General features: G+C 40.2%; 3 protein-coding genes and 2 long non-coding RNA genes across 9 annotated transcripts in view; 2 read left to right on the plus strand and 3 right to left on the minus strand.

Moving 5' to 3' along the window:
* LOC127349833 (uncharacterized) overlaps positions 1–24,680 on the plus strand; it is an 84,674-nt gene that overhangs the window by 58,908 nt on the left and 1,086 nt on the right. The window lies entirely within an intron of this gene.
* The window catches only part of LOC127349816 (interferon-induced protein with tetratricopeptide repeats 2-like), a 68,053-nt gene that overhangs the window by 37,557 nt on the left and 5,816 nt on the right, over positions 1–24,680 (minus strand). Inside the window, exon 3 of the mRNA XM_051375763.1 lies at positions 1,359–2,009. Within this exon, the coding sequence (XP_051231723.1) occupies positions 1,359–2,009 (651 nt within the window). The remainder of the gene's footprint in view (positions 1–1,358; positions 2,010–24,680) is intronic.
* LOC127349817 (interferon-induced protein with tetratricopeptide repeats 5-like) overlaps positions 1–24,680 on the minus strand; it is a 37,045-nt gene that overhangs the window by 9,959 nt on the left and 2,406 nt on the right. The window contains exon 2 of one of the 2 annotated variants that reach the window (XM_051375764.1): positions 9,494–10,439. In XM_051375764.1, the coding sequence (XP_051231724.1) occupies positions 9,494–10,439 (946 nt within the window). Of the gene's footprint in view, positions 1–8,688; positions 10,440–24,680 lie in introns of those variants that run through there. The other variant, XM_051375765.1, reaches the window with a different exon arrangement.
* On the plus strand, positions 546–24,435 carry LOC127349832 (uncharacterized). The gene is made up of 3 exons (XR_007880420.1): positions 546–892; positions 9,158–9,448; positions 24,286–24,435. It is a non-coding gene; the product is annotated as an uncharacterized LOC127349832 (long non-coding RNA).
* Positions 4,240–24,680, minus strand: part of LOC127349820 (interferon-induced protein with tetratricopeptide repeats 2-like) — a 32,844-nt gene continuing 12,403 nt past the window's right edge. The window contains exon 3 of one of the 4 annotated variants that reach the window (XR_007880416.1): positions 4,240–4,630. Coding sequence is in view for 2 of the 4 variants with exons in the window: in XM_051375773.1 (XP_051231733.1) it covers positions 12,627–12,935 (309 nt within the window). In the remaining 2 variants the exon portion in view is untranslated. Of the gene's footprint in view, positions 4,631–11,247; positions 12,936–23,089; positions 24,204–24,680 lie in introns of those variants that run through there. The other 3 variants (XM_051375773.1, XR_007880417.1, XM_051375772.1) reach the window with 3 other exon arrangements.

The raw sequence follows: 24,680 nt of genomic DNA on the forward strand, positions 1-24,680 counted from the left end.
TTTCATATGTTCTTGCATCTGAAGGTCAATAATTTGACACTATTTTTCTTGCCATTTACAAGGTTTCCAATGAGTCTATGTGACAATAATACATATTATATATATAAACACAATATAGTTAAATAGGGTGATGACGGATACAGGACAGATGTCAGTGCTGTAGATACAAGGGCAGAGGTCAGTGCTGTAAATATAGGGCAGATGTTTGTACTGTCTACTTCATTCATATAATAGTAACAATAATTATATTATTAATATTAACTTCATTTCATAAGTTTTAGTGACATACAATAATTAAAAGCAGCAATCAGACTCCATCAGTTCTCTATATTTAAATATTTTACTGTAATGTTTTCTTTCCCATCAAAAAATACTCAAATACTGTCCATCCCTGGAGGCATTTGGACACTTGACGTTAAAGTAATACTTTATTGTCTTTGGCTTCACCACAAATACACAATACAAAATTACATATAACACAATAGTAAAACAAAAAACATTACAATTATGTGATTAAAGAAACCCTTTAAGATTACACCCCCACTAATATTGTGCTCAGATTTAACAATGTATGAAATATCATAGTTTTATGTTTCACCAAAGCAAATTCCACTTTAGTATAAATATCTCGTTCTAAAACTTAAAATACTGAAGAAAAAAAATAACCCATATAGATCTTAAGAAGAGACGGCTCCCCCACTTAGAGTCTCGACTCCGGGTTCACTCCTGTTTTCCCGCCTCCAGACGACACAGTCCACCCTCACCTGTCCCCAAACCTGATTTACCTTTGCTTCCCTTTGCTAGTGAGTATGTATAGATTTCTTTATCTAAATGCAACACCTCCATTCTGGGTTTAGAACCAGTGCTTTTAAAAACACTGTGGCTCTTCCAGGTTTGTCAGAAACTTCTCTATTTCTCCACACATTCGGTTCCACTTTTTGCCTTTAGTGCTCTTCAGAAAAGTGATGCTGCTTTTCCGATAGTAGGTTTGTTGCGGTATCTCTGCTGCTTTCATGTGATATTGCATTGCCTTGTTTTTATCATTTCGATTGAATAAAACGTGTGCGTAGTTGTTGTAAATCATCTGTTTGTCTGCAGCTTCTAGATCACTTTTTAGCAGTTCCTGGTATATCTGCGCTTAACCTGGCTGTACTTTGAGTTTGCGTATATATTTGTGAGGTCTATTTTCTTCACAAGAGAAGAATGAGGGTAAAAGAAATCACCTCCTCATGGAGACTGATTGCTCTCTCTATCATATTTTGATTTGGGCGATTATCCCTGGAAAAAAATATCTTCCATTTGTAGCAGAGTGCAACAGAGCTCTTCAGATAACGTACAACTGGATGTTGTTTCAGAGCCTCCTCTGCCAAATCAATGGCCTCATCTGCAGATAAATACTTTCTGTAAACCCACAGTAATACTTTCATACCGCTGTAGCTGCTCACAGGATTCCTCAAAACCTGTCTGCCTAACTCACGTGCTTCATCTTCAATCCTTTCTCCTTTCTTACCACGTTGTTCAAGGTATTTAGCAGCGAGGTACAAGTTCTCTGGATCCTGTTCTTTGGCAATTCTCAATTTCTCCAAGATGTCAGCCTCAGGCCCTTCGTTGTAAGAAGCACTCACTAATGCTAAGACACGGCTGGTGTTCCACTCCACCATGTCCGGCTGCATCCTGATGGCTCTCTCAAAGTAATCTGCAGCCAGCAGCTTTTGGTCTGTGCTGAACTTCATCAGGGTCCAGGCTTTTTCAGCGTAGATCTCTGGATGGAGCTCGTCCTGGGATGGAGATGGATATTTATTCATCAGGGCGTCGACCTTTGACAGGTAAGCCTGACTCTCTTCTTGTTCTCCCAGGTGGTGGTGCAGCCAAGCCAGGTTCCCGTAGTTCACCACTAACCAGGGACCCTTTTCTGCTCCTCTTGTCTGGCGGAGGGCCTCTGTAGCCTGGTTGAACAAACTCTGGGCGTCTTCAGTGAACCCCAGCTTGTACTGAATGTACCCCCGCAGGTTGTAAATGTGACCCAGCCAGCTGTATCCCTCCTCGGTGCCGATGTCCTCCAGCTTGTCCCTGACACGGAAAGGTTTGGAGCTGCTGGTGTCCAGGTCCCAGGTGAAGTGGCACTGCAGGGCCTTCAGTTTGGACTCTAGTGTTTGACTCTGAGCAGAACTGATGGAGGATGAAAATAACAAATATTAAAACACATCATCAGTAGGTTCATACAATATGCTCTGACGTATGCTATGTTTAGTTAACCACTATTTATCTAATATGCAGGAAGGAAGATATAAATGGAGTGAGCAGTATTGGATGGACAGGAAGGAAGGAGGTATTTAATATAGAGCAAGGAAATAAAGAAGGCTGCTCCAAAGAAAAAGTATGGTTGAAGGAGAGGAAAGTTAAAAAAAGCAAGAATAAAGTAAGAAAGGAGGGAATGAAAACATCATCATTGACTTGTAGGATCCTCAATATTAATATTTTGGACTCAATAATAAAACATTAAATGAATCATAATGGTACTATTTATTCTTACAATATGAAATGCAGAAGCAGCCACTCACCTCATCATTTATCTGTTTCCTCCACTCAGTAGGTAGATATTAGATCGTTGCTGCGATCGCTGCCACAATGTCAGTAATGTCTAATAGCTGCTTCGCTTTAAATGCCCCACTTTTAGTGGCAGGCCCACTGCAACACTCCAGTGAGTTTTCAAGTTCCCTTTTTTAGGAAACAAAAGTAAAGCCACGTTAACCTTGACTTTCGTTTACTACAAATGAAAACTTCTGGTATTTCTGTCACATTTCCTGCCAGTACTATAAAACTGTGTAACCATATGAATGTCTCGTATAGTAACCACCAAAAACAAACAACTTAAAGACGATTTCTGCGTGTACAAAATGCATATTTAATATGATTAGTATTGTATACAACTGAAACACATGCTTAACATACTTTTTATGAATACAATCAGTTGCATGTGGAGATAATATTCAGGTTATACATCAAATGAACTATTACATCATCCACCAGAGAGTTTGATTTCCCACAGCTCCAAAGCTTACAGCAAAGCAAATGTAGCAAATGAGTATTATTGGGAGTATATCTATGTTCACAGGGTCCTCAGTTCCTCAGTTTATTATTCTGTTAACACACACTAAGGGCTCTATCTTGCACTCAGCGCAATTGACTTTGTACTCTGGCGCTTGTATAATTCCTATTTTGCACTCAACGCACATTGGAATTTTCCCTCCACTGACGCACGTCCTTAAATTAGGGAATGAATTTGCGCTCCGGGGGGGCGGTTCAGCGAAAAGAGGAGGCGTGTTCCAGCGCAAACGTTCCCTGGTGCTATTTTGCTGTTTCAGAAAACAATTCCGCCACAGACCAGGAAAAACCTAGTCTAAAGTCAGTGGCGCTTGTTCAGATGCTGTTTTAAGGGCGCAGACTTGAGGAGATGTGCCTGAGAGGCAGCAGCAACATCACCACCCGGTCAAGACGGGCATTAATACTTTGCCGCATCCCGGACAGCTCCCGCTCCAGCATGTCAAACCCGGTTTGCTGCAGGAACGGGTGGTCCTCCGGCGTGTAGCGGGTCTGGATCCTCTGCACCTTGGTGTTTGCGCCGCTCCCTCCTCAGCTCGCCGTTGCGCACTGCTCGGCCCATGCGCACTGCTCCCGAGGCCAGGGTCTTCTTCCTGCGAAGCTGCGTTACATTGTTTTGATTTATTGTATGGCTGTGTTACATTTATTTCATGTCAATAATGTCACTACTCTGTATTTTACGGCTCTGACGAGAACGTCGGTCTCCTCGGCTGTGAACCGCTCCTGTCGTGCGCCTGGCCAATCCGCCGTTATAATAGCAATCCGCCATGGAACAAGCGCGCCTGCTTTTAAAGGGAATGTGAGATGACGCTCTGATTGGTTTATTCCACGTTACGCCCAAACCACACCTATGACTAATGTAGCTACTTCAGACCAACCCATTTTAGATTTGCGCCGGGCGCAAGAGTCATTTATCCCGCTGGCATAATAGCAACAGCGCCAAGATCCGCCCACAAAGCTACTTGCGTTTTGCGTTTGATATTTGCGTTTCAGATCGGCAAGATAGGACCCTAACCCTCCTACTGCGGTCAAAAGCCTCCCTCACCCTGAGAATATTGATGTATTTAGATATATTGGTCACTAGATGAAGCCAAATGAACCACTTGAGTCATAGTGGCTGACATTTCTTTAACTCTATTAATGTCTTTAACAAATGTTTCTCTGGTTTACTCATGATTTGTTTTCATTTTATTGTTCAGTTTGCCTCCATTTACTTGTACTTTCCCCTATAGACCTTCTACATGTGTCAGTGTGCTGACATTGAGAAGGAGGCCTGAATCAGAGCTTTCCAGATGCCTTTTGGTATTTGTAGTCCTCTAAGCCAGTGGTTTTCAAACTGGTGTCCAGGGACCAACAGGGGTCCTGGAGTGAGTTGCAGGGGGTCCCCAGCAGAAGGAAAAATATTATATTTGAAGTTTTATGACATTTTCTGGAAGTTGGAACAACGAGGGAAGACATACGACTGGATGTTTTTATTGATTGTAATTGAAAGTGATCCTAGTTTATGGAGGCTTTATTATATTCAAACCTAAAAGTGAAGCAAAAGACAACATCCTGTCAAATTGGGGGTCTGTGGTCTAATGTGAATCTATTGTGGGGGTCCCTGACATGGAAAAGGTTTGGGAAACCCAGCCCTAACCTGAACCCTGGGAACATAAGGACCCTGTATTATACTCTCATATTAACTTAAAAATATAGTAAATCAACACAACAGGAATAAAGGAAACACTTTGATTACAAGAGTTAAAAAAAGAACATCTGATCAAAAACATGTAATTAACTGAATGACATCATCCACAGTGGATGGTAACACTGGCAAGCTAGCAAGTAGCATCAGCAAACATTGTGTTAATAAGAAATCTGCATGTTTCTCCAACAGTTTATGTGATTTTGTGTTTGAATGTGTAACCCTGGAGACATTCATTCACACCAGGTAAACATTAAGACTGATCAAATTGTACACACCAGAGAGTCAAAGTATAATAATAAAATCTACGCGCAATTTTTGGGTCCATCTACAATAAGGTATTCACATTAATATACAGGTTTCTTTAAGTAATGCAATACCTGCATTTTTTTCTGGGTTTAGAATCAGTCCTGTTAAAAACATTATGGCCCTTGCAGGTTTGACAGGAACTCCTCTATTTCTCTACACATTTGGTTCATGTTTCTGTCTCTAATCTGAGTATCTCTGCTGCCATCATGTGATATGTGATTGACGTGTCGCTATCTCTATGATTATTGAATCGATGCTGCGTTCGCTGCCACAATGTCAGTGATGTCTAATAGCTGCTTTGCTTTAAATGCTGTGATGTTGCTGAACCGGTAGAACATGAAATGTTCATAATGACATCAAAAAGACTTTCAGAGGCGGGACATTTGCAGGAACTTATACTACATAATAGGGTATATTGTTGGATGGAATTCAGGGACGGATTAATGAGGTTAATTTATTTTGAGAAGCTGTGTCATTGTGATCCCAATGCAAGATTCATAATAATTACTTTAATTAATGCATGTAGTGCTTTTGTAATTGAGCCAATAACACCACACCAACATTACCATCAGAATTCAGTTTAATCACAGCTTTCTTTTGTTTTCAATATGTTTTTTGGGGCCTTTTTGCCTTTAATTGACAGGACAGCTCAAGATAAACAGGAAAGAGGGGGGATGATACACAGCAAAGGGCCACAGGTTGGACCCTGCAACAAGGACTCTTGGTACATGGGGTATCTACCAGGTGAGCTACCAGGGAGACCCTTGTAAGACAAACTGCACAATGTCTGACCTGGAAGTAGCAGAATAGGTGGGTCAGCTCAGTGGATAACTCCATATAACTACAGAAGTCATCATCTTTATATAAATCCTTTTACTTAAAACTGTATTTTGGGTTGAGGGAAGCGTAAAGGGCACATGATGGGAGTACTATCCACCCCAATGCCCCACTTTCAGCGGCAGGCCCACCCCGATACTCCAGTGAGTTCTGAGCATTTTAAGTTTCCTTTTCTGGGAAATGAAAGTAAAGGCATGTTAGCCTTGGCTTTTGTTTGCCATGAATGAAAACTTCTGGTATTTCTGTCACATTTCCAGCCAGCACATAACATGGGTTACATTATTTTAGGTGGCTCACCTTGCCACATACCAGGGTGTGGTTACTGGGCATTTATGACGGGAGTCTGATTCATATGATGATGTGAATGAGTCCACACTAGAGGACTTCATTGGGTTCTTGATTGGTTTTGACTTTGCTGTGGGCGGTCAAAAAATAAACCCAGAATTCAGCTCGTACCCACCAAAAGGATGAACAACATAAAGAAGATTCCTCAGTGTACATGATGTATATTTGATTTGATTGGTATTGTACAACTGAGACACAACATAACATTATTAATATGAATACAATCAGTTCTATCTTGTGATAATATTCAGGTTATAAATCAAATTAACTATTACATCACCAATAAGAGAAATTCACAACAAAGAGAAATTCCTTAGAGAGTATTATGTTCTTATATAAACTTAAAATATGATACTAAAGAAAACAAACACGTCAGGAATATAGTAAATGCTATGGTTGCATGAGAGTTAAAAAAAGAACATCTGATCAAAATCTATGTTAATTAATCAGGATTATTTATGACATTTGAATATATAAACAGTGGATGTTAACTCCAGCAAGGTAGAAAGTGGCGTTAGCAAACATTGTGTTAATAAACAATCTGCTTGTTTCTATGACAGTTTATGTGATTTTTTGTTTGTATGTGTAACCCTGGAGACATTCATTCCCACCAGGTAAACATTAAGACCGATCAAACTGTACAAGAGAACGAAAGTATAATAATCTACACATCTACACACAATATTTGGGTCCATCTACAATAAGGTATTCAAATTAATATACAGGTTTCTTTAGGTAATGCAATACCTGCATTTTTTCCTGGGTTTAGAACCAGTGCTGTTAAAAACATTATGACTCTTGCAGGTTTGACAGAAACTTCTCTATTTCTCTCCACATTCTGTCTTTCTTTCTGTTTCTAATCTGAATCAGAACTCTGATGCTTCTCTCACGAAAGGAGGACTCATGTGGTATCTCTGCTGCCCTCATGTGGTACTGTGTTGCCCTGTCGCTGTCGTTTAGATGATAGAATAAATGGTTTGAGTAGCTGGATAAAGCATCTGTTTGTCTGCAGGTTCCAGATCTCTTTCTAGCAGTTCCTGGAATATTTGGTCAGCTTTAGCCTGGCTGTACTTTGAGTTTGTGTACATCTTTGCGAGGTCTATTTTCTTCACAAGAGAAGAATGAGGGTAAAGAGAAATCACCTCCTCATGGAGACTGAGTGCTCTCTCTATTCTGCTTCTATCCATTACGTCTTGGTCAGTATTCCTGAAATAAATCCATTTGTAGCAGAGTGCAACACAGCTCTTCAGATAACGTACATCTGGATGTTGTTTCAGAGCCTCCTCTGCCAAAGTAATGGCCTCATCTACAGATACGTAGTTTCTGTTCATTTCCAGCCAGCACATAACAAGGATTATATTCTTTTAGGTGGCTCACCTTGCCTTATACCAACTCTCTCCTCCTTCCCAGTCCATTCACTCACCTGAAGGCTGCAAGCAATCAGAGATTGTTGTCCTCAGTTTTGCTTCGTAGTGTGAATACTTCAGCAAGGGCTGGACTGGGACAAAAAATCGTCCCGGGAATTTTGAGCCGAGACCGGCCCACCAGGTGTTGATGGAAAGACAATGAAGCCTATGAATGAAAACAAACTTTCTTGTGACAATGCTTGTACACTGTCTTGTTGGTGTATATGTACTTGTCTAATAAACTAACTGTCGGCCGCGAGTCTCTCCTCCTCCTGCCTCCTCTTCCCATTACTATTACTAGTACCATTAGTAAAAAAAAAAAAAAAAGAAGGCCTGTCCCAAAATCACCATCGGCCCACTGGGCAAATGCCCGGTATGCCCGATGGCCAGTCCAGCGGTGACTTCAGCACAGTATTGTTGCTGTAGCACAAATGACTGTAAGGTTGGTGGTTCAAATTCCAATTCTGGCTACTATCACAGCCTTTACTACTGCGACTGCTACAACTGCCACAGCTATGGTCGATAATTAAGCGTTTCAAATTCCAAAACTTTAAAAAACTCAAAATCAATAACCTGACTTTCATATGTTCTTGCATCTGAAGGTCAATAATTTGACACTATTTTTCTTGCCGTTTACAAGGTTTACAATGAGTCTATGTGACAATAATACATATATCATATATATATATATATATATATATATAACACAATATAGTTAAATAGGGTCATGACGGATACAGGACAGATGTCAGTGCTGTAGATACAGGGCAGAGGTCAGTGCTGTAAATATAGGGCAGATGTTTGTACTGTCTACTTCATTCATATAATAGTAACAATAATTATATTATTAATATTAACTTCATTTCATAAGTTTTAGTGACATACAATAATTAAAAGCAGCAATCAGACTCTATCAGTTCTCTATATTTAAATATTTTACTGTAATGTTTTCTTTCCTATCAAAATCTCAAATACTGTACATCCCTGGCGACATTTGGACACTTGACGTTAAGTACTTTATTGTCTTTGGCTTCACCACAAATACACAATACAACATTATATATAAGACAATAGTAAAAAAAATATTACAATTATGCGATGAAAGAAACCCTTTAAGATTACACCCCCACTAATATTGTGCTCAGATTTAACAATGTATGAAATATCATAGTTTTATGTTTCACCAAAGCAAATTCCACTTTAGTATAAATATCTCGTTTTAAAACTTTAAATACTGAAGAAAAACATTAACCCATATAGATCTTAAGAAAAGACGGCTCCCCCACTTAGAGTCTCGACTCCGGGTTCACTCCTGTTTTCCTGCCTCCAGATGAAACAGTCCACCCTCCCCAAACCTGATTTACCTTTGCTTCCCTTTGCTAGTGAGTATGTATAGATTTCTTTATCTAAATGCAACACCTCCATTCTGGGTTTAGAACCAATGCTTTTAAAAACACTGTGGCTCCTACAGGTTTGTCAGAAACTTCTCTATTTCTCCACACATTCGGTTCCACTTTTTGCCTTTAGTGCTCTTCAGAAAACTGATGCTGCTTTTCCTATAGAAGGTTTGTTGTGGTATCTCTGCTGCTTTCATGTGATATTGCAGTGCCTTGCTTCTATCGTTTCGATTGAATAAAACGTGTGCATAGTTGTTGTAAATCATCTGTTTGTCTGCAGCTTCTAGATCACTTTTTAGCAGTTCCTGGAATATCTGCTCAGCTTTAGCCTGGCCGTGACTTGACTTTGCGTATATATTTGTGAGGTCTATTTTCTTCACAAGAGAAGAATGAGGGTAAAGAGAAATCACCTCCTCATGGAGACTGATTGCTCTCTCTATCATATTTTTATTTGGGCGACTATCCCTGGAAAGAATTATCTTCCATTTGTAGCAGAGTGCAACACAGCTCTTCAGATAACGTACATCTGGATGTTGTTTCAGAGCCTCCTCTGCCAAAGTAATGGCCTCATCTATGGATAAATACTTTCTGTAAACCCACAGTAATGCTTTCATACCGCTGTAGCTGCTCACAGGATTCCTCAAAACCTGTCTGCCTAACTCACGTGCTTCATCTTCAATACTTTCTCCTTTCTTACCACGTTCTTCGAGGTATTTAGCAGCGAGGTAAAAGTTCTCTGGATCCTGTTCCTTGGCAATTCTCAATTTCTGCAAGATGTCAGCCTCAGGCCCTTCGTTGTAAGAAGCACTCTCTAATGCTAAGACACGGCTGGTGTTCCACTCCACCATGTCCGGCTGCATCCTGATGGCTCTCTCAAAGTAATCTGCAGCCAGCAGCTTTTGGTCTGTGCTGAACTTCATCAGGGTCCAGGCTTTTTCAGCGTAGATCTCTGGATGGAGCTCGTCCTGGGATGGAGATGGATATTTTTTCATCAGGGCGTCGACCTTTGACAGGTACGCCTGACTCTCTTCTTGTTTTCCCAGGTGGTGGTGCAGCCAAGCCAGGTTCCCGTAGTTCACCACTAACCAGCGACCCTCTTCTGCTCCTCTTGTCAGGCGGAGGGCCTCTGTAGCCTGGTTGAACAAACTCTGGGCGTCTTCAGTGAACCCCAGCTTGTACTGAATGTACCCCCGCAGGTTGTAAATGTGACCCAGCCAGCTGTTTCCCTCCTCGGGGCCGATGTCCTCCAGCTTGTCTCTGACACGGAAAAGTTTGGACCTGCCAGGGTTCAGGTCCCAGGTGAAGTGGCACTGCAGGGCCTCCAGTTTGGACTCCAGTGTTTGACTCTGAGCAGCACTGATGGAGGATAAAAATAACAAAGTTAAAACACATCATCAGTAGGTTCATACAATATGCTCTATGCTATGTTTAGTTAACCACTATTTATCTAATATGCAGGAAGGAAGATATAAAGGGAGTGAGCAGTATTAGATAGACAGGAAGGAAGTCGGGAAGGAAGGAGGTATTTAATATAGAGCAAGGAAATACAGAAGGCTGCTCCAAAGAAAATGTATGGTTGAAGGAAGGAACGAAACATTGAAAGAGAAATAGAGGAAAAGAAGCACACGAGGTAAGAAACAGAGAGGAAAGTAAACGAGGTAAGAAAAAAGAAAGAAAGTAGCGAATGAAAACATCGTCATTGACTTGTAGGATCCTTAATATTAATATTTTGGACTCGATAATAAAACATTAAATACATCATAATGTTACTCTTTATTTACTTTTACAATATGAAATGCAGAAGCAGCCCCTCACCTCATCATTTATCTGTTTCCTCCACTCAGTAGGTAGATATTAGTTCGTTAGGCTGATTATTGCTCTCGATGCTGCGTTCGCTGCCACAATGTCAGTGATGTCTACTAGCTGCTTTGCTTTAAATGCCCCACTTTTAGCAGCGGGCCCACCACAACACTGCAGTTAGTTTTGAACATTTTAAGTTTCCTTTGTTAAGAAACGAAAGTAAAGCCACGTTAACCTTGACTTTCGCTTACTACAAATGAAAACTTCCTGTATTTCTGTCGCATTTCCTGCCAGTACTGTAAAACTGTGTAACCACATGAATGTCTTGTATAGTTACCACCAAAAACAAACAACTTAAAAACGATTTCTGCGTGTACAAAATGCATATTTAATATGATTAGTATTGTATACAACTGAAACACATGCTTAACATACTTTTTATGAATACAATCAGTTGCATGTGGAGATAATATTCAGGTTATACATCAAATTAACTATTACTTCATCCACCAGAGAGTTTGATTTCCCACAGCTCCAAAGCTTACAGCAAAGCAAATGTCATATACAGAGTATTATTGGGAGTATATCTATGTTCACAGGGTCCTCAGTTCCTCAGTTCATTATTCTGTTAACACACATTAACCCTCGTACTGCGGTCAAAAGCCTCCCTCACCCTGAGAATATAGATGTATTTAGATATATTGGTCACTAGATGAAGCCAAATGAACCACTTGAGTCATCGTGGCTGACATTTCTTTAACTCTATTAATGTCTTTAACAAATGTTTCTCCGGTTTACTCATGATTTGTTTTCATTTTATTGTTCAGTTTGCCTCCATTTACTTGTACTTTCCCCTATAGACCTTCTACATGTGTCAGTGTGCTGACATTGAGAAGGAGGCCTGAATCAGAGCTTTCCAGATGCCTTTTGGTATTTGTAGTCCTCTAAGCCAGTGGTTTTCAAACTGGTGTCCAGGGACCAACAGGGGTCCTGGAGTGAGTTGCAGGGGGTCCCCAGCAGAAGGAAGAATATTAGATTTGAAGTTTTATGACATTTTCTGGAAGTTGGAACAGCGAGGGAAGACATACGACTGGATGTTTTTATTGATTGTAATTGAAAGTGATCCTAGTTTATGGAGGCTTTATTATATTCAAACCTAAAAGTGAAGCAAAAGACAAAATCATGTCAAATTGGGGGGTCTGTGGTCTAATGTGAATCTATTGTGGGGGTCCCTGACATGGAAAAGGTTTGGGAAACCCAGCCCTAACCTGAACCCTGGGAACATAAGGACCCTGTATTATACTCTCATATTAACTTAAAAATATAGTAAATCAACACAACAGGAATAAAGGAAACATTTTGATTACAAGAGTTTAAAAAAAAGAACATCTGATCAAAAACATGTAATTAACTGAATGACATCATCCACAGTGGATGGTAACACTGGCAAGCAAGTAGCATCACCAAACATTGTGTTAATAAGCAATCTGCATGTTTCTCCAACAGTTTATGTGATTTTGTGTCCTGATCAATTTGAAGTCTGATCGTGTTAATTAACAAATCAGTTTGTTTCAACAGAATCTCTATCAAAGGATTCATTTGCAAGGTGAAGTCAATCTGCCCTAAATCGGTCCAAACGTCTCCATTTTCCAATTGTGTATGTAATCAAATTAATATACAGCTTTGTTTAATTAACGCATCACCTACTGGTGTTCTGCATTTAAACCAGTGCTGTTAAAAACACTATGGCTCTTGCAGGTTTGACAGGAACTCCTCTATTTCTCTAGACATTCGGTTCCTGCTTCTGCCTTTAATCTTCTCCAGGACTTTGATGCTGTTCTTACGAAAGAAGGATTGTTGCGGTATCTCTGCCGCCTTCATGTGATATTTTATTGACCTGTTGCGATCCTGTCGATCAAAGTTTAAATACTTTGCGTAGTAATGGTAAATCATCTGTTTGTCTGCAGGTTCCAGATCACGTTCTAGCTGTTCTTGGTATATCTGCTCAGCTTGAGCCTGGCCGTGACGTGACTTTGCGTATATATTTGCGAGGTCTATTTTCTTCACAAGAGAAGACTGAGGGTAAAGAGAAATCACCTCCTTAATGAGACTGATTGCTTTCTCTATCATGCTTTGATTTGGGCGACTATCCCAGGAAAAAATGATCTTCCATTTGTAGCAGAGTGCAACACATCTCTTCAGATAACGTACATCCGGATGTTTTTCCAGAGCCTCCTCTGCCAATTCAATGGCCTCATCTACAGATACATCGTTTTTGTAAACCCTTAGTACTGCTTTCATACCGCTGTAGCTGCCAACAGGGTTTCTCAAAATCTGTCTGCCTAACTCACGTGCTTCATCTTCAATACTTTCTCCTTTCTTACCAAGTTGTTCAAGGTATTTAGCAGCGAGATACAAGTTCTCTGGATCCTGTTCTCTGGCAATTCTCATTTCCTCCAAGATATCAGCCTCCAGCCCTGTGTCGCTGTGCTTAAAGGCACTCACAAATGCTAAGACACGGCTGCTTTTCCACTCCACCATGTCTGGCTGCATCCTGATGGCTCTCTCAAAGTAATCTGCAGCCAGCAGCTTTTGGTCTGTGCTGAACTTCATCAGGGTCCAGGCTTTTTCTGCATAGATCTCTGGATGGAGCTCGTCCTGGGATGGAGATGGATATTTTTTCATCAGGGCGTCGACCTTTGACAGGTAAGCCTGACTCTCTTCTTGTTCTCCCAGGTGGTGGTGCAGCCAAGCCAGGTTCCCGTAGTTCACCACTAACCAGGGACCCTCTTCTGCTCCTCTTGTCAGGCGGAGGGCCTCTGCAGCCTGGTTGAACAAACTCTGGGAGTCTTCAGTGAATCCCAGCTTGTACTGAATGTACCCCCGCAGGTTGTAAATGTGACCCAACCAGCTGTTTCCCTCCTCGGTGCCGATGTCCTCCAGCCTGTCTCTGAGACAGAAAAGTTTGGACCTGCCAGGGTTCAGGTCCCAGGTGAAGTGGCACTGCAGGGCCTCAAGTTTGGCCTCCAGTGTTTGACTCTGAGCAGCACTGATGGAGGATAAAAATAACAAAGTTAAAACACATATGCAGTAATATAGTGTCCTTCATGTTGTGCTATGTTCAGGATAATGTTCTCATTTCATTTGGAGGAAGCAGACACTCACCTCATCATCCAGCTGGTAGTTTTCTAAATATGAGCCTCTGGTTTCTGCTCTTTATATAGCTGCTGCTTTGGGTGCGGCAGTGTAAAATCACTAATGTTCAACTCCTGCAGAGCTGTAAATGATTAGATCCAATCAGGTCAGGTCGGGCACTGGATTCTGACTTTCTTTTCCCACTAATAGAAACCTACAACACCGTTTCTGTCATACTGACACAACAGATCTGCACAGAGCTCTGATTATCAGACTTTTATATTTCTACATATAAAATCTAAACTTTGTCCCTTTTATCAGCAGGTATCACACAAGTCTCAATCCTTGCAATCCCAACACGCCCTTCAAGTCTATAATAATATGATGATGTCTATTTTATAATATAACAGAACAATGTAACCTTATGAAAGAAAATGGAAATCATAATTTTTTTGTCTTCTGCACAATACAAACTGATGTATTTAAAAATTGTAATCCTGCTAATAATCCCGATTTTTACTAAATGTAACTGTAATCTGATTATGACTTCTTCTGAAATTATTTCCGCATATATATATAATGGAATAAACTGGTTTGGGGAGTAACAGATTACATGTAACTGAGTTAATCAGGATACAAAACACTGTAATCAGCAACAGAAAAAGACAATCAGATTACAGTTACATTTAGTAAAAATGGGGATTATAAGCAGGGTTACAATTTTTAAATACATCAGTTTTTATTGGGCAGAAGACAAAAAAAATGTGATTTCTATTTTCCTTTATAAGGTTACACTGTTCTGTTGTCTTATAAAATACACATATTATTATTATAGACTTGAAGGGCGTGTTGGGATTACAAGGTTTGAGACTTGTGTGATACCTGCTGATAAAGGGGACAAAGTTTAGATTTTATATGTAGAAATATCAAAGTCAGATAATCAGAGCTCCGTGCAGATCTGTTGTGTCAGTATGACAGAGACGATGCTTTACGTTTCTATTAGTTGGAAAAGAAAGTCTGAATCCAGTGCCCGACCTGACCTGACTGGATCTGGAAGTATGATTTTTGAGTTGACCTTTTGTGATAAAGGTAATGATACAACGATAATAAAGTTAATGTTTTTAATGAATTATGAACATTTACTGAGGTCAGTATTGTAAGATGAGATTTATTTTGTGAATTACTTTACCATGTTTATGGAATTATTGCATAAATTAATTAAGGGTAATTACATATATAAGCATATTTGTATTCTGTTCTGCAATGTAGATGAGGAACTACATAAGGTGCAAGTACCTGGAAGGTTACCAATGGTTAAGATTGGCGGAGTGATATGATGTTAAGAGAGATCAGTTGTCCTACTGTTAAAAACGGACATTAAAGTGGATCGACTAACCAAGATGAAGTTGTCCCCGTGCTCTTGCTTCACCCACGACCCAGAAGGTAGTTAATCTATTGTTAACGCTAAGAGTAACCAGCGTTACAGTATCATTTATTGATGTAATTCAATAATTAGTTTGATGATAAAGTTACAATAACTTTTACCATGAAGCAACGTCTCAACTGTTTGGTAGAGGCCCATATTTCATTAGCTTTTTTATTAGTGAGGTCAATAAAGGGTTCAAGTCAAAGTTAAGTTGCAAGTGTTTTTCAAAATGTTGTAGAGTCTAAGTCAGATTTATGACTGGAGTCTGATTCATATGACGGTTCCTGATTGGTTTTGACTCTGTTGTGGGCGGTCAAAAAATAAACCCAGAATTCAGCTCATACCCACCAAAAGAATGAACAACATGAAGAAGGTTCCTCAGTGTACATGATGTATATTTAATTTTATAGTACAACTCAAACACAATGTAACATAATGTATATGAATATGATCAGTTCGGTCTTGTGATAATATTCAGGTTGTGCATCAAATTAACTATTACATCACCAATCAGAGTTTTATTTTCCAAAGCTCACAACAAAGAGAAATTCCATAGAGAGTATTATGTTCTTATATAAACTTAAAATATGATACTAAAGAAAACAAACACGTCAGGAATATAGTAAATGCTATGGTTACATGAGAGTTAAGAAAAGAACATTTGATCAAAATCTATGTTAATTAATCAGGATTATTTATGACATTTGAATATATAAACAGTGGATGTTAACTCCAGCAAGGTAGAAAGTGGCATTAGCAAACATTGTGTTAATAAACAATCTGCTCGTTCCTATGACAGTTTATGTGATTTTTTGTTTGTATATGTAACCCTGGAGACATTCATTCCCACCAGGTAAACATTAAGACCGATCAAACTGTACCAGAGAACGAAAGTATAATAATCTACACATCTACACACAATATTTGGGTCTATCTAGGATAAGGTATTCAAATTAATATACAGGTTTCTTTTCCTTTTCCTGGGTTTAGAATCAGTGCTGTTAAAAACATTATGGCTTTTGCAGGTTTGACAGAAACTTCTCTACTTCTCTCCACATTCTGTCTTTCTTTCTGTCTCTAATCTGAGTCAGAACTCTGATGCTTCTCTCACGAAAGGAGGACTCATGTGGTATCTCTGCTGCCCTCATGTGGTACTGTGTTGCCCTGTCGCTGTCGTTTAGATGAAAGAATAAATGGTATGCGTAGTTGGTGTAAAGCATCTGTTTGTCTGCAGGTTCCAGATCACTTTCTAGCAGTTCCTGGAATATCTGGTCAGCTTTAGCCTGGCTGTACTTTGAGTTTATGTACATCTTTGCGAGGTCTATTTTCTTCACAAGAGAAGACTGAGGGTAAAGAGAAATCACCTCCTCATGGAGACTGAGTGCTCTCTCTATTCTGCTTCTATCCATTACTTCTTGGCCAATATCCCTGAAATAAATCCATTTGTAGCAGAGTGCAACACAACTCTTCAGATAACGTACATCTGGATGTTGTTTCAGAGCCTCCTCTGCCAAAGTAATGGCCTCATCTACAAATACATAGTTTCTGTAAACCCACAGTAATGCTTTCATACCGCTGTAGCTGCTCACAGGATTTATCAAAACCTGTCTGCCTAACTCACGTGCTTCTTCTTCAATACTTTCTCCTTTCTTACCACGTTGTTCAAGGTATTTAGCAGCGAGATACAAGTTCTCTGGATCCTGTTCCTTGGCAATTCTCAATTTCTGCAAGATGTCAGCCTCAGGCCCTTCGTTGTAAGAAGCACTCACTAATGCTACGACACGGCTGGTGTTCCACTCCACCATGTCCGGCTGCATCCTGATGGCTCTCTCAAAGTAATCTGCAGCCTGCAGCTTTTGGTCTGTGCTGAACTTCATCAGGGTCCAGGCTTTTTCAGCGTAGATCTCTGGATGGAGCTCGTCCTGGGATGGAGATGGATATTTTTTCATCAGGGAGTCGACCTTTGACAGGTAATCCTGACTCTCTTCTTGTTCTCCCAGGTGGTGGTGCAGCCAAGCCAGGTTCCCGTAGTTCACCACTAACCAGGGACCCTCTTCTGCCCCTCTTGTCAGGCGGAGGGCCTCTGTAGCCTGGTTGAACAAACTCTGGGAGTCTTCAGTGAACCCCAGCTTGTACTGAATGTACCCCCGCAGGTTGTAAATGTGACCCAGCCAGCTGTTTCCCTCCTCAGTGCCGATGTCCTCCAGCTTGTCTCTGACACGGAAAAGTTTGGACCTGCCAGGGTTCAGGTCCCAGGTGAAGTGGCACTGCAGGGCCTCCAGTTTGGACTCCAGTGTTGTTGCACCCTGAACAGTACTGATAAAGAATAAACATGTCAACTAGAGAATGCAGCTATTGAAGAAAATAGTAGGTGTGTATGTTAGAAGTTTAAAGGCTGACGCTAAACTGCATTAATATTGCAGGACAGCTGTACTTGCAAGATCACAAAATTGGTAGAATCTATCTTACCTGCCTTCAATCTATGTGTTACTGGACCAATCAGTGTTTTGTGTGAAGATACTCGCAGCTATGTCGTGAGCTACAGGCCTGGTTTAACGCTAGATGTGTGTGACGTGTGTGAGGTGACTGTTTGCTCAAAATGGTGGTTAGTGTAGATTCTGCTCGAATCAGTTATATCAGAACTGAATATCTTCTTTGAAAGAACAATGAAGAACGGCACTGAAGGCTTTTCTTGATGGAAAAGACTTCAGTAAGCAACGAGCGAAACGCCTTTTTCTCTTGCTATCTGCGCCAGCGGACATTGCACAGCAGAGACTGTTTGGACTTCAGAACCACAATCCTGATCAGCCCAGCTCACAGAACCGCCAGCTGACCGACGCAGCTCACCCTCTTCATCTCCATTGGACTGTCGGTAACGTACTGGGCCTATTGTTAATGTTACTGATGTGTTTTATTCAGGTTATTGTATTGTGTTGTTGATTTGATTAACTCAGGTTACTGTAGTAACTATAGTCTTTCAGTTCGTGCTAAGGTGATGTAAGTTTAATATTAAGCGTTACACAGACACCGTCTTTGCATGCAACTAACTCCCTTTTAACGGCACCGTTGATCTAAGATCACACATATTTTTGGGGCTCATGGCGGTCTAGAGCCTTCCTGAGGGAAGCATCTCAAAATGTAGGTACAGTGTATGGGACCAATCACTTAATGTGTCAAACGCCTTCTCTTTGGTAATTAATACCTGCCTGCTGCTTAGTTAGTGTTTCATTGGTGAACTTCAACCAGTCAGATCAATCAACCATATAACACAGTCAATACTGCAGCTCTTGCAGGTTTGCTAGAAAATCTGTTTTCCCAATAGTAGGTTTGTATCTCTGCTGCCATCATGTGGTAGCGCAATGCCCTGTGGTGATCCTGTCAATTGAAGTTTAAATACTTTGTGTAGTTTCTGTAAAGCATCTGTTTGTTTGCTGGTTCCAGATCACTTTCTAGCAGTTCCTGGTATATCTGCTCAGCTTTAGCCTGGCTGTACTTTGATTTTGCGTATAAATTTGCAAGGTTGATTTTTTTCATTATGTGTTGGTCAATATCCCTGAAATAAATCCATTTGTAGCAGAGTGCAACACATCTCTTCAGATAACGTACATTGGGATGTTTTTCCAGAGCCTCCTCTGCCAAAAGAAGAAGAAGATATACTTTATTGATCCCCTAGGGGAAAACTGTTCTTTTCACTCTTTTTTGTATACACACACACACACAAAGGCTGAAATGCACACTACATGCACTTGTGGCACCTCTCCAGCTACACACTCTCTGTGGGACTGTGGGACTTGAATCGGCGACCCTCCGGTTCCCAAGCCAAGTCCCTACACACTGAGCTACCGCCGCCCCAAACAATGGTCTCTACAGATACATAGTTTCTGTTCATTTCCAGCCAGCACATAACATGGATTATATTCTTTTAGGTGGCTCACCTTGCCTCATACCAACTCTCTCCTCCTTCCCAGTCCATTTACTCACCTGATTGCTGCAAGCAATCACAGATTGTTGTCCTCAGTGTTGCTTCGTAGTGTGAATACTTCAGCACAGTATTGTTGCTGTAGCACAAATGACTGTAAGCTATGGTTGATAATTAAGCGTTTCAAATTCCAACCCTTTAAAAAATTAACTCTCCCGTATGCCTCCAGGACCCTGAGGCGTGCAGGTATGATTGTGCCTAACCCCTCCCACCCCAAACACAAACTCTTTGAAACACTTCCCTCTGGCAGGAGGCTGCAGTCCATCAGGACCAAAACCTCATGCCACAAGAACAGTTTCTTTCCGTCTGCAGCAGTTCTCATTAACAAGGCCCAGAACCCCCCACTGACACTGACTCTTAAACCTACCCTGTATACATGCATTATATTAATGCACTCCCGTTTGTTGTTTTTTTTATCTTGCACATTGTAAATATCATTCTTGTACAGCTTTAGATCTTTCTATCTTTATCTTTACCTTTATTTATCTTTAAAAAGTACTTTTTTGTGATTTTTTTATGTACCAATGCACAGAGACAAGACAATTACCATGTATGTGTAAAAACTTACATGGCAATAAACCTGATTCTGATTCTGAAAAAGTGATGTATTTTAAAATTGTAATCCTGCTGATAATCCCCATTTTTAGGGGCAGAATTCAGCTTGTACCCACCAAAAGGATGAAAACATGAAGAAGATTCCTCAGTGTACATGATGTCTATTTAATTTTATTAGTATTGTACAACTCAGACACAACGTAACATAATTTATATAAATACAATCAGTTCTGTCTTGTGATAATATTCAGGTTATACATCAAATTAACTTTTACATCAACAATCAGATTTTAATTTTTCAAAGATCACAACAAAACAACTTCCATAGAGAGTATTATGTTCTTATATAAACTTAAAATATGATACTAAAGAAAACAAACACATCAGGAATATAGTAAATGCTATGGTTACATGAGAGTTAAGAAAAGAACATCTGACCAAAACCCATGTTAATTAATCAGGATTATTTATGACATTTAAATATATAAACAATAGATGTTAACTCCAGCAAGGTAGGAAGTAGCATTAGCAAACATTGTGTCAATAAACAATCTGCAAGTTTCTTTTGCAGATTTTGTGTTTGTTTGTGTAACCGTTGAGACATTCATTCACACCAGGTAAACCGATCAAACTGTACATACGTCTTGCGTCTTGTGTGAAGATACTCGCAGCTATGTCGTGAGCTACAGGCCTGGTTTAACGCTAGATGTGTGCTAGATTGTTTGCTCAAAATGAAAGATTCTGTAGAATCACTTATATCAGAACTGAATTTCTTCATTGAAAGAACAATGAAGAACGACACTGAAGGCTTTTCTTGATGGAAAAGACTTCAGTAAGAGTTTGACATTATATGGTTCATTGATCTGATTGGAAGTTGAATGTTTGCTAATGATAGACAGAGGAAAGTCTCTGCCCTTTTCCAAACAGTTTCCGACAACTTCCCAAATGGTTCTGTGTAACAAACCACAAGGCGCAGTCAGGTTCAAACTGCATTTTTGGCTTAAAATGTTGAATAAAACATATAATGTATGAAAAACGTGGAATATTTTAAGATTTGTCGAAAAGCTGACACTAATCTGAATTGCTGGCTTTAATTTGTATAAAGAAGCAACCAAAGGAGTATTTTAGTTGGAAAAACAGAAAAGAGTGGAAGTAAATGGGAATGAAAAGTTGAATAAATATAAAGAGTGTTTATGACTTAATGAATCTTTGCTGGGTTGCTGGGTTTAATTCATGAGGAAGCAGATGAAGGTGTATTCTAGTTGGGAGACAGTCTAATTACTATGAAAGTGAAAGATGAATAAATCTCTTATTGTGTTTAAGCTTTTAAAATTATACGTTTTGAATTTGAGTTCAAGAGTTGAATAATGCTTAAAAAAGTGAAAATGCCATAAAATATGTGTGTGTGTGTGTGTGTGTGTGTGTGTGTGTGTGTGTGTGTGTGAAACTGCACTTATTAGCTCATTTTAATCAGTTATGTGTTTCCAACTCCATTTTAAGGTTGCCATGCTGACGACACACTTTTCATACTGCTTCTACCTCAACGATATTAACTCCTATCTCCCAAATGTTGATATCATAAGAAACAGGAGACCCTGCTGAACATAGTTTGTGACATTTGAATGTGTTGGGTCTAAAATTAGAGCACAGAAGCAGTTAATCTCTCAGGTAATCTAGCAGTCAGTGCGGCAGCTGGTTGGTGCTCCTGTGACTTGGAGGCTCATGGAGCAAAAAGTGTAAACGCGTTTGCACACTAAGGGCTCTATCTTGCACTCAGCGCAATTGACTTTGTACACTGGCGCTTGTATAATTCCTATTTTGCACTCGACGCACATTGGAATTTTCCCTCCACTGACGCACGTCCTTAAATTAGGGAATGAATTTGCGCTCCGGGGGCGGTTCAGCGAAAAGAGGAGGCGTGTTCCAGCGCAAACGTTCCCTGGTGCTATTTTGCTGTTTCAGAAAACAATTCCACCACAGACCAGGAAAAACCTAGTCTAAAGTCAGTGGCGCTTATTCAGATGCTGTTTTAAGGGCGCAGACTTGAGGGGATGCGCCTGAGAGGCAGCAGCAACATCGCCACCCGGTCAAGACGGGCATTAATACTTTGCTGCATCCCGGACAGCTCCCGCTCCAGCATGTCAAACCCGGTTTGCTGCAGGAACGGGTGGTCCTCCGGCGTGTAGCGGGTCTGGATCCTCTGCACCTTGGTGTTTGCGCTGCTCCCTCCTCAGCTCGCCGTTGCGCACTGCTCGGCCCGTGCGCACTGCTCCCGAGGCCAGGGTCTTCTTCCTGCGAAGCTGCGTTACATTGTTTTGATTTATTGTATGGCTGTGTTACATTTATTTCATGTCAATAATGTCACTACTCTGTATTTTACGGCTCTGACGAGAACGTCGGTCTCCTCGGCTGTGAACCGCTCCTGGCGTGCGCCTGGCCAATCCGCCGTTATAATAGCAATCCGCCATGGAACAAGCGCGCCTGCTTTTAAAGGGAATGTGAGATGACGCTCTGATTGGCTTATTCCACGTTACGCCCAAACCACACCTATGACTAATGTAGCTACTTCAGACCAACCCATTTTAGATTTGCGCCGGGCGCAAGAGTCATTTATCCCGCTGGCATAATAGCAACAGAGCCCGAGGTCCCATAAAGATAGGACCCTAACCCTCCTACTGCGGTCAAAAGCCTCCCCTCACCCTGAGAATATTGATGTATTTAGATATATTGGTCACTAGATGAAGCCAAATGAACCACTTGAGTCATAGTGGCTGACATTTCTTTAACTCTATTAATGTCTTTAACAAATGTTTCTCCGGTTTACTCATAGTTTGTTTTCATTTTATTGTTCAGTTTGCCTCCATTTACTTGTACTTTCCCCTATAGACCTTCTACATGTGTCAGTGTGCTGACATTGAGAAGGAGGCCTGAATCAGAGCTTTCCAGATGCCTTTTGGTATTTGTAGTCCTCTAAGCCAGTGGTTTTCAAACTGGTGTCCAGGGACCAACAGGGGTCCTGGAGTGAGTTGCAGGGGGTCCCCAGCAGAAGGAAGAATATTATATTTGAAGTTTTATGACATTTTCTGGAAGTTGGAACAGCGAGGGAAGACATACGACTGGATGTTTTTATTGATTGTAATTTAAAGTGATCCTAGTTTATGGAGGCTTTATTATATTCAAACCTAAAAGTGAAGCAAAAGACAAAATCATGTCAAATTGGGGGTCTGTGGTCTAATGTGAATCTATTGTGGGGGTCCCTGACATGGAAAAGGTTTGGGAAACCCAGCCCTAACCTGAACCCTGGGAACATAAGGACCCTGTATTATACTCTCATATTAACTTAAAAATATAGTAAATCAACACAACAGGAATAAAGGAAACACTTTGATTACAAGAGTTAAAAAAAGAACATCTGATCAAAAAAAATTAATTAACTGAATGACATCATCCACAGTGGATGGTAACAGTGACAAGCTAGCAAGTAGCATCAGCAAACATTGTGTTAATAAGCAATCTGCATGTTTCTCCAACAGTTTATGTGATATTTTGTGTTTGTATGTGTAACCCTGGAGAGATTCATTCACACCTGGTAGAAAGTATCTGCACATCTTTGCACAATGTTTGGATCTATCTACCACGGGGACGTCCAAGCAGCACCTTTGTGGCTTTCTTTCGGACATGGTGGGAACAGGGGGGTAATCCAAGGGGGCACTTAACCAGTAACCAATTAAATGATGGGAGCTGAATCCTTTAAATTTTCAAACTTTATGAAATGCTGTTCGATAATCTTACGAGAACTTTGGTTGAAGTGTCCTGATCCATTTAAAATCTGATCGTGTTAATTAACAAATCAGTTTGTTTCAACAGAAGTCAATCTGCCCTAAATCGGTCCAAACTTCTACGTTTTCCAATTGTGTATGTAATCAAATTAATATACAGCTTTGTTTAGTTAATGCATCACCTACTGGTGTTCTGCATTTAAACCAGTGCTGTTAAAAACACTATGGCTCTTGCAGGTTTGACAGGAACTCCTCTATTTCTCTAGACATTCGGTTTCTGCTTCTGACTTTAATCTTCTCCAGGACTTTGATGCTGTTCTTACGAAAGAAGGATTGTTGCGGTATCTCTGCCGCCTTCATGTAATATTTTATTGACCCGTTGTAATCCTGTCGATCAAAGTTTAAATACCTTGCATAGTTGTTGTAAAGCATCTGTTTGTCTGCAGGTTCCAGATCACGTTCTAGCAGTTCTTGGTATATCTGCTCAGCTTGAGCAGTGTGACTTGACTTTGCGTATATATTTGTGAGGTCTATTTTCTTCACAAGAGAAGACTGAGGGTAAAGAGAAATCACCTCCTCATGGAGACTGATTGCTCTCTCTATCATTCTTTGATTTTGGCGACTATCCCAGGAAAAAAATATCTTCCATTTGTAGCAGAGTGCAGCACAGCTCTTCAGATAACGTACATCTGGATGTTTTTCCAGAGCCTCCTCTGCCAAAGTAATGGCCTCATCTACAGGTACATAGTTTCTGTAAACCCACATTATTTTAAATCAATTTAATAAAAACTAATAATTTATAAAATAATATACACAAAAAAAAAACATAAACAAAATTATACAATACTAAATAAAAAATATATAAAAAAATAATAACATAAAAAATAAATAAAAATAACATACAAATAAAAAAATTCACATAC

Source organism: Dicentrarchus labrax, unplaced genomic scaffold (assembly GCF_905237075.1).
Source record: "Dicentrarchus labrax unplaced genomic scaffold, dlabrax2021, whole genome shotgun sequence".
In the NCBI taxonomy this organism is placed as follows: Eukaryota; Metazoa; Chordata; class Actinopteri; family Moronidae; genus Dicentrarchus; species Dicentrarchus labrax.